This window comes from Saccopteryx bilineata, chromosome 8 (assembly GCF_036850765.1).
Source record: "Saccopteryx bilineata isolate mSacBil1 chromosome 8, mSacBil1_pri_phased_curated, whole genome shotgun sequence".
NCBI classification, from domain to species: Eukaryota; Metazoa; Chordata; class Mammalia; order Chiroptera; family Emballonuridae; genus Saccopteryx; species Saccopteryx bilineata.
The window spans coordinates 75,202,042-75,216,991 of NC_089497.1; the positions used below are offsets into that span (position 1 = coordinate 75,202,042).

The following is a 14,950-nucleotide window of genomic DNA, read 5'->3' on the forward strand; positions in this document are numbered from 1 at the left end:
ACTGTGCACCTCAAGCAACATGTCTAATCTGGTGGCCTGTCCAGAGTCATTAAATTCTTGTCATGACTGCATTGTCCTGCTGTTCTAACCCTAAAAATAGGAGCTGTTGTTCTCATCTTCCCTGCGCATGGGACAAGGGGAGTCCTTGACTGATCACTCATAATACTGAACGTGCTTGGGCTACATGCACAGAGACCAGCCTTCTTGTCACCTGCCTGAGGGACACCATGTGTAATCACATCTACCAAGACCCCCTGGGGCACCTAGCATCACAACACACAAAACACTCAGCGTGTTCCCAAGACCCCTTTTCCTGCCTTCTCAAGAGTCAAGTTTATGACTTGTCAGAAAACATAAAATAAAGAACACAATATTGGCTTTTTATGCCAAAATACATGGTGATGATTTTTTTAAACTAGGAAAAGAGAAAAGATGCAGCCTACTAGACATAGTTTTACAAATGGCAGACTTTTCAGTCCTCTCTTTTCCTTTTTAATCTCAAAGACCTCAGCCATTCCACATCTACAGCAATCAGTATCCTGACCATGACGACTATGGACAACGTGCTTTGAAAGCTCAGGAGAATGAATGTCCAGCTCTGCTGGGGAGTGAGAAGGGAGTTCACAGTATAAGGACTGGTAGGGTTCTCCTGCGGGGGCACAAGGGGCTGAGGGCGTGGGAGCAGGAACTCCAGGCTGAGCATAGAGCCTGTGAGGAACACAGCAGCCTCTGTGCCAAATGGAACGTAACCAGACGGCAGGTGCTAAGTGACAACACTGGCTGGGAAAGTTGGATCAAGATGTGTTATGTTAGAAAAGTCTGAATGGTGCCGTTGAAAACTTCTAGACAGGGAAATAATAGGATAAGACACGTGTTTCAGAAAAACAACTGAGAGTACAATGTGACAGACAGGAAGGGAGGCAAGGTGGTCAATGAAGAGGCTTCTGCAAGAGTGCAGGCAAGAAGTGATGAGGGCTTGTACCCTGGCAGTGGAGGACAGAGGAGGACAGACCTGGGCACTAGTGAGATATGACATAAAAGAGATGGAGGTACACCAGGTTCACAACAGCATTTTTCACAATAGCCAAAAGGCAAAAGCAACCCAAGTGTCCATCAATAGATGAAGGAGGAAACAAAATGTGGTACACATATATAATGGAATATTATTCTGCTTTAAAAGGGAAGCAAAATGCCCAACCAGGCGATGGCGCAGTGGATAGATTGTCGGACGGGGATGTGGAGGACCCAGGTTCGAGACCCCGAGGTCGCCAGCTTGAGCGCAGGCTCATCTGGTTTGAGCAAAGCTCACCAGCTTGGACCCAAGGTCGCTGGCTCGAGCAAGGGGTTACTCAGTCTGCTGTAGCCCCATGGTCAAAGCACATATGAGAAAGCAATCAATGAACAACTAAAGTGCCACAATGAAAAACTGATGATTGATGCTTCTCATCTCTCTGCATTCCTGTCTGTCCATCGCTCTCTCTGACTCTTGCTCTTTCTCTGTAAAAAAATTAATTAAAATAAAAGGGTAGCAAATTCCAACACATACTACAACATGAGAACCTTAAAAACATTATGGTACATAAGCCTGACCAGGTGGTGATGCAGTGAATAGAGCATCGAACTAGGATGCAGAGGACCCAGGTTCGAAACCCCAAGGTCACCAGCTTGAGCACAGGGTCACTGGCTTGAGCATGGGATCATAGACAGGACCCCATGGTCGCTGGCTTGAGCCCAAAGATCACTGGCTTGAAGCTCAAGGTTACTGACTTGAGCCTAGGGGTCACTCACTCTGCTGTAGCCCCGCAGTCAAGGCACATATGAGAAAGCAATCAATGAACAACTAAGGTGTTGCAACAAAAAACTAATAATTGATGCTTCTCATCTCTCTCCATTCTTGTCTGTCTGTCCCTATCTATCCCTCTCTCTGTCTCAGTCACACATACACATACAAAGACCTGGACCTGGAGCCTGGACTGCAGAGGAGTAAGTGCTAACAGGACACAGACAGATGGACAAAGCTAAACCCTAAGCCTGGAGCAGGGGAAGCTAAGATGAAATCCGACTTACACCCCAGAATTTCCAAAAGACTCCAGAACTGGCAGCCCCCAGTAACTCTGGAAGTTGGGGTAAAACAAGGACAAAAATAAGAAGGAAGGGTTGGAAATCTATCTAGGTAGCAGCCAGAGCCCCAAAGCCTATCCCACTCCAAGCAAATCACTGGGGGTCTGTTCTAAAGCAGGTAGAAACACAGAACGTAGGTTTGTAGGACAATGGCCTCAGTTAAGAATAGGAGTTCCGTCCTGACTGCACAGGGACTTAGAGGTGTAGGTGATTACATGTGCATCAGTACAGATTTAGTCAGAAAATACAAACTAGTCCAGGTGTTTCAGGCAAGAAGGGATGTAATACGGGGAACTGGAGGCTTACAAATCCTGGGAGGAGCTGTGTGAGTCAAGGTCAGAGAAACCACCACCGTGTGCAGGAAATTAAGATGCACAAGCAGCGCAAAAAGCTGCTGATGATCTCAGCCTCCCCACGACTAGACTTTGAGTCCCACAAGAACTAGGAAAACCCCGCATCTGCCACGTGCCAGAACTGCAGTAGCAATCGTAGCTTCTTCTCTTCTCCTTCTGAATCTCCCACTGGTAGATTCAAAAATCAAAATCCTGCTGTCAAAGGTGCCCATGTTCCCAGCTCCTGCAACATAAGAAAACACATAGGAAACCCCATAGGAAAGCAGGGGCAGGATGGAGAACCAGAGACAACACCAGCCAGTGCCCACATCCAGATGCTGAGACCGTCTCCGCAGAGACAGTATGGAGAACCAGAGACAACACCAGCCAGTGCCCACATCCAGATGCTGAGACCGTCTCCGTAGAGACAGTATGGAGAACCAGAGACAACACCAGCCAGTGCCCACATCCAGATGCTGAGACCGTCTCCGTAGAGACAGGATGGAGAACCAGAGACACCAGCCAGTGCCCACATCCAGATGCTGAGACCGCCTCCGTAGAGACAGTATGGAGAACCAGAGACAACACCAGCCAGTGCCCACATCCAGATGCTGAGACCGTCTCCGTAGAGACAGTATGGAGAACCAGAGACAACACCAGCCAGTGCCCACATCCAGATGCTGAGACCGTCTCCGTAGAGACAGGATGGAGAACCAGAGACACCAGCCAGTGCCCACATCCAGATGCTGAGACCGCCTCCGTAGAGACAGTATGGAGAACCAGAGACAACACCAGCCAGTGCCCACATCCAGATGCTGAGACCGTCTCCGTAGAGACAGGATGGAGAACCAGAGACACCAGCCAGTGCCCACATCCAGATGCTGAGACCGCCTCCGTAGAGACAGTATGGAGAACCAGAGACAACACCAGCCAGTGCCCACATCCAGATGCTGAGACCGTCTCCGCAGAGACAGTATGGAGAACCAGAGACACCAGCCAGTGCCCACATCCAGATGCTGAGACCGTCTCCGTAGAGACAGGATGGAGAACCAGAGACAACACCAGCCAGTGCCCACATCCAGATGCTGAGACCGTCTCCGTAGAGACAGGATGGAGAACCAGAGACACCAGCCAGTGCCCACATCCAGATGCTGAGACCGCCTCCGCAGAGACAGTATGGAGAACCAGAGACAACACCAGCCAGTGCCCACATCCAGATGCTGAGACCGTCTCCGTAGAGACAGGATGGAGAACCAGAGACAACACCAGCCAGTGCCCACATCCAGATGCTGAGACCGTCTCCATCCACTTCTCCCACTCAGCTCCCGGAGCACTGGCACACAGGCGTCCACTCCCCAGGCAACAGGTGACCAGTGGTCGAAGCAAAAACAGTGTGATGCTCACGGTTCCCCACAGAAACAGCGCAGCCAGGTCACACTAAGGAAAGCTCCCAGGCAACAGGATAAAGTCTCACCTCTGGGAGAGCCAACAACTCCGTCTGAGTAGTTGCAAATTTTTTCAAAAGGAGTCAAATTTCTACATTTTAATTTGCTTCAAAAAATATATGAGACATATGACATTTCAGGTTGAGCTAAGATAACAACCAATTCCTCAGTCACTACACATGTGGAAACATGAACCCAGGGAGGCCACAGTGCAGGAGGGGTATGCCAAGGGAAGAGCCAGTTATTGTACATTTCTTGCCTAAACTCTAGCACTCTGGTTTTCAAAGTATGACCTGGGAACCCTGTAATGCCCCCAAGATCCTTCAAGTAATCTGCAAGGTCAAGCTGTTTTCGCAACACAAATTTCTTTGTTTTTTTCACTCCCTTTCTCTCGTGAGCATACAATGGAATTTTTCAGCCTTCATGGCATCTAATGACATCACCATTCAAATAGCTAAGGAAATGGAAGCTGTTTTAAATATTTCTGTCTTAATTTCTAATATGGTAACTATAAATAGAAACCATATAATAGCTCTTTGGGGTCCAAAACTCAGGAGTAGAAAAGAGCCAAAGAGCTTGAGAATCATTGCCATAAAACCACTTTTTAGTTAGCTGCTTTGGGCAGGGACTTTTGATATGTGAAACTAACTCAACTTCGTTTAGGTTTACATCTTCAAAGAAAAAACCATCTGTACTTCCTAAATTTTGCTTTACTATCTTATATCAGTTTCTGTTTATCCATTAGGATCATGACTTTTTCCACATAGATCCTAAATTAAATTACTCTCCTCCAAGTAAGCACTATGATGGCAAGTCTCACTCCCTGGAAGGTAGCATGCATAGCGCAATAATAAAAAGCAGATTCTATGGGGACTCAAACAGATATTACACACCAATGATCACAGCAGCTTTACTCACAACCGCCAAATGGTGGAAACAACCCAAATGTCCATCAACAGAGAAATGCATAAAAAAATGTGGTACACACATACAGTGGAATACTACTCAGCCTTAAAAATAAAGAAAATTCTGGCCTTGGTCGGATGGCTCAGTGGATTAAATGTCAGCCCATGTATGGACGTCCATGGTTTGATCCCATTCAGGGCACACAAGAGAAGCGACCATCTGCTACTCTCCCCCACATACTTCCCCTTCTCTCCCTCTTCCCCTCCTGTAGCCAGTGGATTGGTTGGTCCAAGCATCACTGGCTTGAGGCACTAAAAATAGCTCGATTAATTCTAGCATCTGCCCCCACCAGGTGGGTCCTGGTCAGGGTGCTGCTGGGAGTCTGTCTCAGTTTCCCCTCATAAATAAATAAATAAATAAATATTCTAATGCATACTACAACATGGATGAACCCTGAAGATATGCTAAACAAAACAAACCAGACACAAAAGGTCAAATACTGTGTGATACCACTTACATGAAGAGCCTAGAATAGACAGAAAATAAAAGGGTGGTTACCAGGTATGGCTGAAAGGGGGATGTTATAAACAACAAATAACACTTTCATGGCTCTTATCGCTGAGGAAATCCCAAGAGTTTTAAGAGATCTGTGCCAAGAACAAAGACCAAATGTACATTCCTTATTATAAAGACACAGTATCACAGAAGGATTTACTGAGCCCCTGATACGAAGTTTTCCTACAAGCGGATGACCTCCAAGCCTTTCCCAGTAGTTATCTAAAGCAGCCACTCCCATGATGCCCCGTCCATCTGTCCATCCACCAGAGCTGGGCAAAGACTACCAGGAAAGCAGAGAATCAACAGTAACATCTCAGAGCTTTGAAGAATGGGAGAAAAGCTCCTTTTTACCAAATAGTGCTGACTGATGCTGGGAGGGAAGAGGTGTGGGGACATTGATTATGCTGGTCTCACATCCTCCCAAGCCACCTTTTTGGTGTGTAAAGCTGCTTGCCTCGGCAGGTGTGGCCTGTCGTCTTAGTCTCCCTGCACCAGGGTCTCGCCCTTCTCAGCCTCTCCATCACACATTCAAACCTGAGAGAGTGAGGGCATTTCACCCCTGGAGCACCCCTGACCAATGGGAGCCAGAAGATAAAACTCCCCTCTTCCATGTCTGAGGTGCATGATGCAGAGGTATACTCAATAGTTCAAGTCCGCGCACGATCAAGCATCAGTGGCCCAGTGGTAGGCGGCTCCATCACTCACTCTTGGGTTGGCTTTCCTTCATTCCCTTTGTCATTGTTCCCATGGATGTTCTTCCACCTCCGTTCCCTGGATACCTATCCAAAATAAACTGCCTGAGTCTAAGCTGGCCTCGACCTTCCAGTTGACCTCAGCTAAGACCAGACATAAGATAAGCTCTCCACCCAGACAGGTGGGGAGGGAGCATGTAAGCACACGAAAGGCCCGGCTCCTCCCGTACCTAATGCTTGCTACGAGGCTTCACACCTACTTGATGTTTTAAAACTATCAGTTAAATGGGTAAAAGAAAATAAAAATAACAGTGAACTATGAAAACAGACTATAACTAACTGCTCTGGTGTATGACATAGACTCTAAGTAATAACGGAGGCTTCAGAGGAAAGGATGAAGTCAGAAGTAGAAAGGGAAAGGTGAGGAAGAGCCAGAAAGATGATCAAGAGGGGAAGGTGGTCATGGAAAAGGAAATGAATCTCAACACGTTAAACACACAGAGTCTGGCCTGCATGGAGCTGGCAACCTGGACACAGAGGGTAGACGGGGGAAAGTGCATTGTGGTGAAGCAGGGGCCCAACAGCACAAGGGAATGGGTGTAGATGGTACATGGTGGTCCTTGCAGATGTGTGAGCAGACGTGTGAACCGATTTCCTCACTTCACCACACTAAACTTTCTGCACAGCCCCTGACAACCACTCAGGCTCAACCATGATGGACTCTATCAGGTATTTTTTTTCTTTCTACAATGATTGCCAACTGGCCAGGCACACTTAACATATTAATTTATTTAACCCACAAAACAACCTCATGTGCTATTATTTCTTTTTATTTAATTTTTTAGGAGAGACAGGAAGGGGGAAAGAGAGAGAAAGGAAGTAGAGAAAGAAGCAACAACTCACAGTTGCTTCAGTTTGGTTATTCATTGATTCCTTCTCAAATAAGCCTTGACCAGGGACAAGGTAGGGGGGCTCAAGCTGAGCCAGTGACCCATTGATTAAGTCAGTGACCCTGGGCTTCAAGCCATCAACCACAGGATCATGTCCATAATCCCATGCTCACGCCAGCAAGCCCACACTCAAAGCAGCTATCTCAGGGTTTCGAACCTGGGATCTCAGCATCCCAGATCAACACTATCCACTGTGCTACCAACAGTCAGGCAAGATAGATCCTATTATTGACCTCATTTTACATATGGAGAAACTGAGGCACATAGAAGTTACATAACTGGGTGACAGAGCTAAGACTCTCCCTCTCTCTATCACATCTGTCCCCCACAATCAATAAAGTCACCACACTCTACATAACCTCACATGATTCCTTTTTCAAAGTGTCTCACATGTTGTGGCCTTGACAGTTTCAGAACCTGTAACCACATGTAATGCATACATTTCCTAGACATTCATTGAGTTCCTGGTATATACATCAGATGCTGGGCAGGCTACTATGGACACAAGATGCCCTCACTCTCCAGAAAGGTCACATTACAGATCTTGCAAAATGAGCCAAGTGCCCTGGCTGGGTAGCTCAGTTGGTTTGGTCAGAGCATCATGCCCATATGCCAAGGCTGTAGGTTCAATCCCCAGTCCAAGCACATACAAGAATCAACCAATGAATGCATAAATAAATGGAACAACAAATCGATGTTTCCCCCCCCCCCTTTCTCTCTCGTTCTCACTCTTCTCTCCCCCTTTCTCTCTCTAGAACGGTGGTTCTCAACCTGTGGGTTGCGACCCCAGTGGGGGTCGAACGACCCACAGGTTGAGAACCACTACTCTAGAATCAATCAAATTTTTTTTTTAAAAAACAAGTCACAGAGAGGTGAACCCATCAGTCAAGGTGGCAAAGTGGGCCCAGGATGAAACCAAACTGGCAGATGGAAAAACAAATTCTCACTCATCCCAGGGGAATTGTTACTGAGCACCTGCTGTGTGCTAAGCCTGAGAAGGTGAGAGAAAAAAGGAAGGACAGGGACACTGGTATGAGTTGTGCCATCCCACTCAACACACCAACCAAGGGGAAAGGTGAAGCACAGCAAAGGTGGTCACACCATCCCTCAGATGTGAAAGATACATAATAAAAATTTACCAATTCAATCCTTCTCTCACACTTTTTTAAAATTCATTTTTAAAGAGAGAGAAAAAAGGGGTGGGGGAGCAGGAAGCATCAACTCCATATGTGCCTTGACCGGGCAAGCCCAGTGTTTTGAACCAGCGACCTCAGTGTCCCAGGTCGACACTTTATCCACTGTGCCACCACAGGTCAGGCTCCTCTCACACTTTAAATCACACAACTTTCAGTAGCTTCCCACAACTGACTACAGGTGTAGAATCAAGATCCTGTTCCAGGTATTCAAGGACCCCATCTTCTACTCCCTACCTGGTTCTCACTCACTTCTTATATAAGGAAATAAGAAAATAATATTCACACTTTATGTTTACACATGTGATTTACCTTGCTTGGACTGTTGCTCTCCTTTATTTCTATCCATCTCTATCTATGACCTTTTTCAAAAGTGCCTAAAGCAAGGAGGATAACTATTTTTTTCACTCAAACAGCTTTGGTCTCTTCTCTACCACAGTCCCATAGCACTTGTGGATAAGCTTCTAACTGTGTTTGGCACCAGTGAACTTTACAGCCATGCCTGTATGGGTTGGCACATGGCAGGTGCTCAAGAAGCCTCGTTAAATTCATGATGAAGTGTTAAGTACCCTAGGAAAAGATCTCGTATTATCATGCACTGTGCTTTAATAAAATGTATTATAAAACTTCTTTCTCTTCCTCCCTGAAACAGATAATGAAATATAGTGATTCATCAGTCTTGTAAATAAGTCCAGTCTTCTCCAAGGAACTAATATGACATGAATGAAATCATCATTTTAAAATGGACAAGATGCTTCTAGAATAGTAAGCTACCAATAACTTTTTATGGAAGTGAATTAAAATCATCAGCTTTTCACACTGGCTATACACTATATAACGACGTAAATATTTCCAATAAAAATTTGTATTAAAAAAAATTTTTTAAAGATAAATCCAGACCAAACATAGAAAAAGTAGTTTGACCCACTTGACATGCTGTACTCTCCTAAAAGACTTGGCCCCCTTTTTCTTCCTGGAGCTCACAATTTGTCAGTTGCTTAAGAGAAGACCATCATCCCTCTGCACCCTGAGGAGCTGTTAGTGGGAACCTGCCCAACACTGGACACAAAATCCAAAAATGGAATTTTCAAATACTTTGTGAATAATAGAATTTAATGCCATTGCTAAGAGTCCCTTTAAATAGTGATCACAATATGCTGGGTATTAAATAAAACCACTTCATTCCACTCTACATACACCTGAAAGGAAAAATAAGTATCAAACAAATAAGCAAGATTTTTATCCCCCAAATAATCTGGAATTAGCATAAAAGAAAAACTAAATGTCACAAAGAGAATACTAATTCTGGTGCTCCACTGTATACCAAACAAAAATGCTTTGAAATTAGCCAAATAATCCACAAGATAATAAAGGATACTTGGGAATTTTGACACTCATTGGGTTGCTTTTTCCCCCTCCCACAATCCTCTACATAGTATGAATAAAATTTGTTAAGACTATTGTGAAACTAGCTTCAGTTTTTCCATCCATGCACCTCCCGGTTGCATTGAGATCTGCCGGGTGACACATGAGATCTAAAGTGGGCGGATAAAAATAACCTGGTCCTCAGAAAGACATGATAAACGCCAGACAGCTGAGTCACTTTGAAGCCCAATTTGACTCCTGAAAGGGACATTCGCACTCCTTTTCCTTCTCACACATACACATACAACCCAGTGAAAATCACCATGAATGCGCTGGGTGGAGGCAAGGTTCATCAGTCTTAATTTCTTCCAGTCACCGAGGTCACGACTTGAGATTGAACTTTTAATAATTTATACCAGTGCATTTCAGTCCAAGTGACTCACTTAAAGGCGGAAGAGTGGTTTAAGTAAACCATAATAATCCAGGAGACCCCCTAGTTCTGCTGCCCGAGTATAAGCACCAGAAGCTTTCTTCTGACATTGTTACAACAGGAAAGAAAATGTGTGGGGAGAAATGGAAAGTGAAGGAGGCACAGCTCAGAAAGGAAATTCGGGCGGTCCAGGAGTGGGACTCCCTGGGCCAAGTCAACAGTCTAAGAGAAAGACTGTAGGTGCCGGCGGGGACTAACCCCGTCCACCTAGCACCCTCGGCTCTCGCCCCGGGGAGAACGCAAACCCTCTGCAACCTGGGAGTTCTGATCTGAGACCTCTTCCATTCGACCCTTCAAACGGTGCCTGAGCTGTGGGCAGGAAGGTGGGAATTGAGGCCCTGTCCGCATGGCAGAGCAAAGCCCCGGGCAACCCACCTTCGGCCGCAGGCAGCGCCGAGTACGCAGCAGACACTAAGTGTTGCCGAACTGCAGTCGCCCGGAGCCAACTCCGCCGCCGGGAGGAGGAGGTCCCCGTCCGCCACTGCGCATCTTCTCCTCCCGCTACACGTGCGGCCGAGTTCCCGGCCCGCAGCCGCCCCAGGCTGCCGGCTCCGCGACCCTCCCCCGAGGCAGCCGGAGCGCAGCCGAGCCTCACTCACCGGCGAGTCGTAGGAGAAGGCGCATTCGGTCTTGTAGACCCGGTCCCCGGACCTGGGCACGCGGATCGTGGGCATGTGGGGCACCAGGAGCTCGCCGATGTCCCCTGCAGCCATCTTCCTGCTGCCGCTGGCCCCCGGCATGCCCAACAGGGCGCCCCGGCGCTGCATGGCCGCGGCGCGAACCCAAGCCGAGCCGAAGTGCTGGGACTGCCGCTGCGGCGGCGGCGGTGGCGGCGGGCGGAGCGAACTACGGCGCGAGCGGGGCGCGGGGAGGAGCGGGCCGCGGGGCGGGGGAGAGCTCTGGGGTCTGGGGCCCGCAGGCGGGGCGGGGCAGGGAGGGGAGACGCTGCTATTTTTAATCCAATGGCAAATCGCGGCCCCAGCTGCAGCGGCAGGCGGAGCGCTGGGGAGCGCCCGCTGCAGCGCGCCGGGGAGGGGGCGCTGGAGAGGGGCCCTGGGCCGGCCGGCTGGCCACCCGGCGGCGGCGGTGGCGGCAGGCGAGCCCCAGGCGTCGGCTCCGCTACCGGGGCGTGCGAGGGGCGCTTCGCGCCCACGCCGCTGGCGGCCTGCGGCTCCGCACCGCCACTGGGATTTATACCCTAAATTGTTAGGTTGCGAGTGAGCAACTCCGAAGCAGGAGTGGGGTTTTAAGAACAGCTTGCTTTTAAAATAGCAAGATAGTATGGGGAATTACCCCTGATGGGTAGAGATGGGACTCCCTGTACAAATCTGGACCCAAACGTCAGGCCCACATCTAAATTTGCGATTTGCACTTCGGTGTTAACCTCACTCAGGCTTGTTCCTCACCTAACATCTAAAGCTCATTAAAAAAGAATACAATCTAGTAAAGATATATTTTTGCAATAATACAGATTTTTCTTACGTGTGGGGGAGGGGGGGTCCAGATTTTATTCGGGCAGGGGAGGCATTATATTTTTCTCTATCTTTGTACTGTCTTCAGAGTGATACGAGGTCTCGCTGTCCAACATTCAGTTGCCTGATTTTGGAATCTTATGTGCGGACATATAGATATATTTCTGTCTTGCATGTCTAGTTTCTCAAAATAAATAGAGTTGGTTGAATAAAGTTGGTTGGGGGTGGGAGGAGGGATTTGCGAACAGAGCACACCTCGCAGTATACTCCATTTTATAAAAATAAAAATAAATTAAAACACAGGTTCGGTTCCATCGAGGTTACCATTCTACACCAGACGTAAAGGGCGGGGTACACTGTAATTCCTGCCGGTACTTGAAACGCTTAAATAGCAAGAAATAGTGAATCAAAATGCCTCTCCCAGGTCAAATTGTTCTTAAACTCTTTTTTTCTCTTCCATTATTTCTCTACTATTCTCCCTGATTCTGCAGATTTGCTGGTTCTGCTAGGCTGAAAGGAGAGAGACCTGAGACTTGAGGTGAAGTGGACAGACAAGCCCTCTTCTTGCCTTGCTCTTCTAAATTTCCCTCAAGCAAACCTCAAACACTCAACACATTCCCATAACGCACAACTTCCTAATGCAGCCTGCTGGAAACAGAAGGAAAAAATTAAACCCTATTCCTATCCCCATCATTGAGCAGACACTCTCAAGGAGGTTTTGCTTTTTATTTATTCTCACCATCTTATCACCCTCTGGTAGTATCTGTGTCTGCTTCAGATTCATGGACAAAGTTTGCTTGTCCAATTACAGAGAAAAACTTGACTCAAAAACGTACCAAGCTTATATTTTTAAAGATTTTTAGATTAAATACAAATTAAATTGAGACACCATTTTTTTACCCTTCAGACTGATAAAAATATATTGAGTTGGCCCTGGTTTTGGAAATAGACCATGGTAAACATGGTTGGAGGGAATAAAAATGGTAAACCTCTTTGAAGGAAATTAACAACCCCAATCACAATTTTATATGCATATATTATACTGTTTTCCCCAGAAATTCTCGTCTAGACATCTATGCTACAGATGAATTCACACTGTGTAAGGATCGTTATAGTTTATGATACAAAAAACTGAGCACAGCCTAAAGATCCATCTATAGGAAGTGGTTAAAATATAGTACCATTGAAAAGAATGAAGAGATCTGTGTATGCTGATGTGGAACTGTTATAAAGTACCGCTTCCCAGATTCTGAAAGGCACCATACCTCATTTCATCGAGTTCACGTAGAGACACCAAGTCCAGATAAATTTTGAAGAGTTTTATTAGAGGAGGAGATTTATTAATATGCCAGCCGCATATGGCTGACACAGGGCATCAGGCCCAAATCGTGCAGTCCCAAAAATAGTTCAAGGGCTGCTTATATACCCTTGATCACACCCTTGCACGGGAAAGTATGACATCATGGTATAGGCTGGAAACATTTGTTTAAAGCAGGGGTCGGGAACCTATGGCTTGCAAGCCAGATGTGGCTCTTTTGATGGCTCCATCTGGCTCGCAGACAAATTTTTAATTAAAAAAATAATAACATTAAAAATATAAAACATTCTCCTGTATTACAATCCATTCATTTCCTACCGCTCGTGTTCATGGTTGCGGGTGACTGGAGCCAATCAGAGCTGTCCTCCGGGACAACACCAAATTTTTGTTGGATAATGTGTAAGGTACACGGGTCATTGTATGGCTCTCACAGAATTACATTTTAAAATATGTGGCGTTCGGCCCTGGCCAGTTGGCACAGCGGTAGAGCGTTGGCCTGGCATGTGGGGGACCCGGGTTCGATTCCCGGCCAGGGCACATAGGAGAAGCGCCCATTTGCTTCTCCACCCCCCCCTTCCTTCCTCTCTGTCTCTCTCTTCCCCTCCCGCAGCCAAGGCTCCATTGGAGCAAGGATGGCCCGGGCGCTGGGGATGGCTCCTTGGCCTCTGCCCCAGGCGCTAGAGTGGCTCTGGTCTCGGCAGAGCGACGCCCCCGGAGGGGCAAAGCATCGCCCCCTGGTGGGCAGAGCATTGCCCCTGGTGGGCGTGCCGGGTGGATCCCGGAAGGGCGCATGTGGGAGTCTGTCTGACTGTCTCTCCCCGTTTCCAGCTTTAAAAAAATAAATAAATAAATAAAATAAAAAATAAAATAAAATATGTGGCGTTCATGGCTCTCTCAGCCAAAAAGGTTCCCGACCCCTGGTTTAGAGGATACACAGAAACTTTAAGACTTTCAAAGTAACACAAAGATATTTACAAATCTTCCAGGGTTCATCTTCTTTCACTAGCCTAGAAATATTTTACTATCAAAATTCCAGGAAGGGGGAGGAACTACAATCAATGCATGGTGGTATGTAAATGCTGCCTCCTATTGAAAGAGACTTTCTCAGTTAACCTTTATTTTAGATTTAAAACCGAATGACCCATTGTTCTTGCAAGCCAGAAACTTCTACATTCTTCTCCCTCCCCTCCCTAAAGGAAGGATGGGACAGGAAAGCCTGACCTTTCCTCCCAGAATATTAATATCAATTTTCAGCTTTTGGTACCTTACAACAGAACAATCTCCAAATAATATTACTAGATGATAAAAACCAAGTGCAAGCCTGACCTGTGGTGGCACAGTGGATAAAGTGCTGACTTAGAACACTGAGGTTGCTGGTTCGAATTCCTGGGCTTGCTTATTCAATGCACTTAGGGAAGTTGATGCTTCCTGCTCCTTCTCCCTTCTCTCTCTGTCTCTTCTCTCTCTAAAAATGAATAAATAGGCCTGACCCGTGGTGGGACAGTGGATAAAACGTCGACCTGGAAATGCTGAGGTTGCCAGTTCGAAAACCTGGACTTGTCCGGTCAAGGCACATATGGGAGTTGATGCTTCCTGCTCCTCCCCCCTTTCTCTCTTTCTCTTTCCTCTCTAAAAAAAAAAAAAGAATAGTCTGACCTGTGGTGGCGCAGTGGATAAAGCGTTGACCTGGAAATGCTGAGGTCGCAGGTTCCCAGCCAGGGCACACAGGAGAAGTGCCCATTTGCTTCTCCACCCCTCCGCCGCGCCTTCCTCTCTGTCTCTCTCTTCCCTTCCTGCAGCCAAGGCTCCATTGGAGCAAAGATGGCCCGGGCGCTGGGGATGACTCTGTGGTCTCTGCCTCAGGCGCTAGAGTGGCTCTGGTCGCAACATGGCAACGCCCACGATGGGCAGAGCATCGCCCCCTGGTGGGCAGAGCGTGGTCCCATGGTGGGCGTGCCAGGTGGATCCCGGTGAGGCGCATGCGGGAGTCTGTCTGACTGTCTCTCCCTGTTTCCAGCTTCAGAAAAATGCAAAAAAAAAGAAAAAGAAAAAAAGAAATGAGAATATTTGTACAGTCCACTGAAGTAATAAGTCAGGGATACTTCTTG

General features: G+C 47.1%; 1 protein-coding gene across 1 annotated transcript in view; it reads right to left on the reverse strand.

Annotated features, from left to right (window-relative positions):
* The window catches only part of USP13 (ubiquitin specific peptidase 13), a 141,037-nt gene extending 130,107 nt beyond the window's left edge, over nt 1–10,930 (reverse strand). The window contains exon 1 of the mRNA XM_066240834.1: nt 10,652–10,930. Within this exon, the coding sequence (XP_066096931.1) occupies nt 10,652–10,819 (168 nt within the window). The 5' untranslated portion in view covers nt 10,820–10,930. The remainder of the gene's footprint in view (nt 1–10,651) is intronic.
* Nucleotides 10,931–14,950: the final 4,020 nt, after the last annotated feature.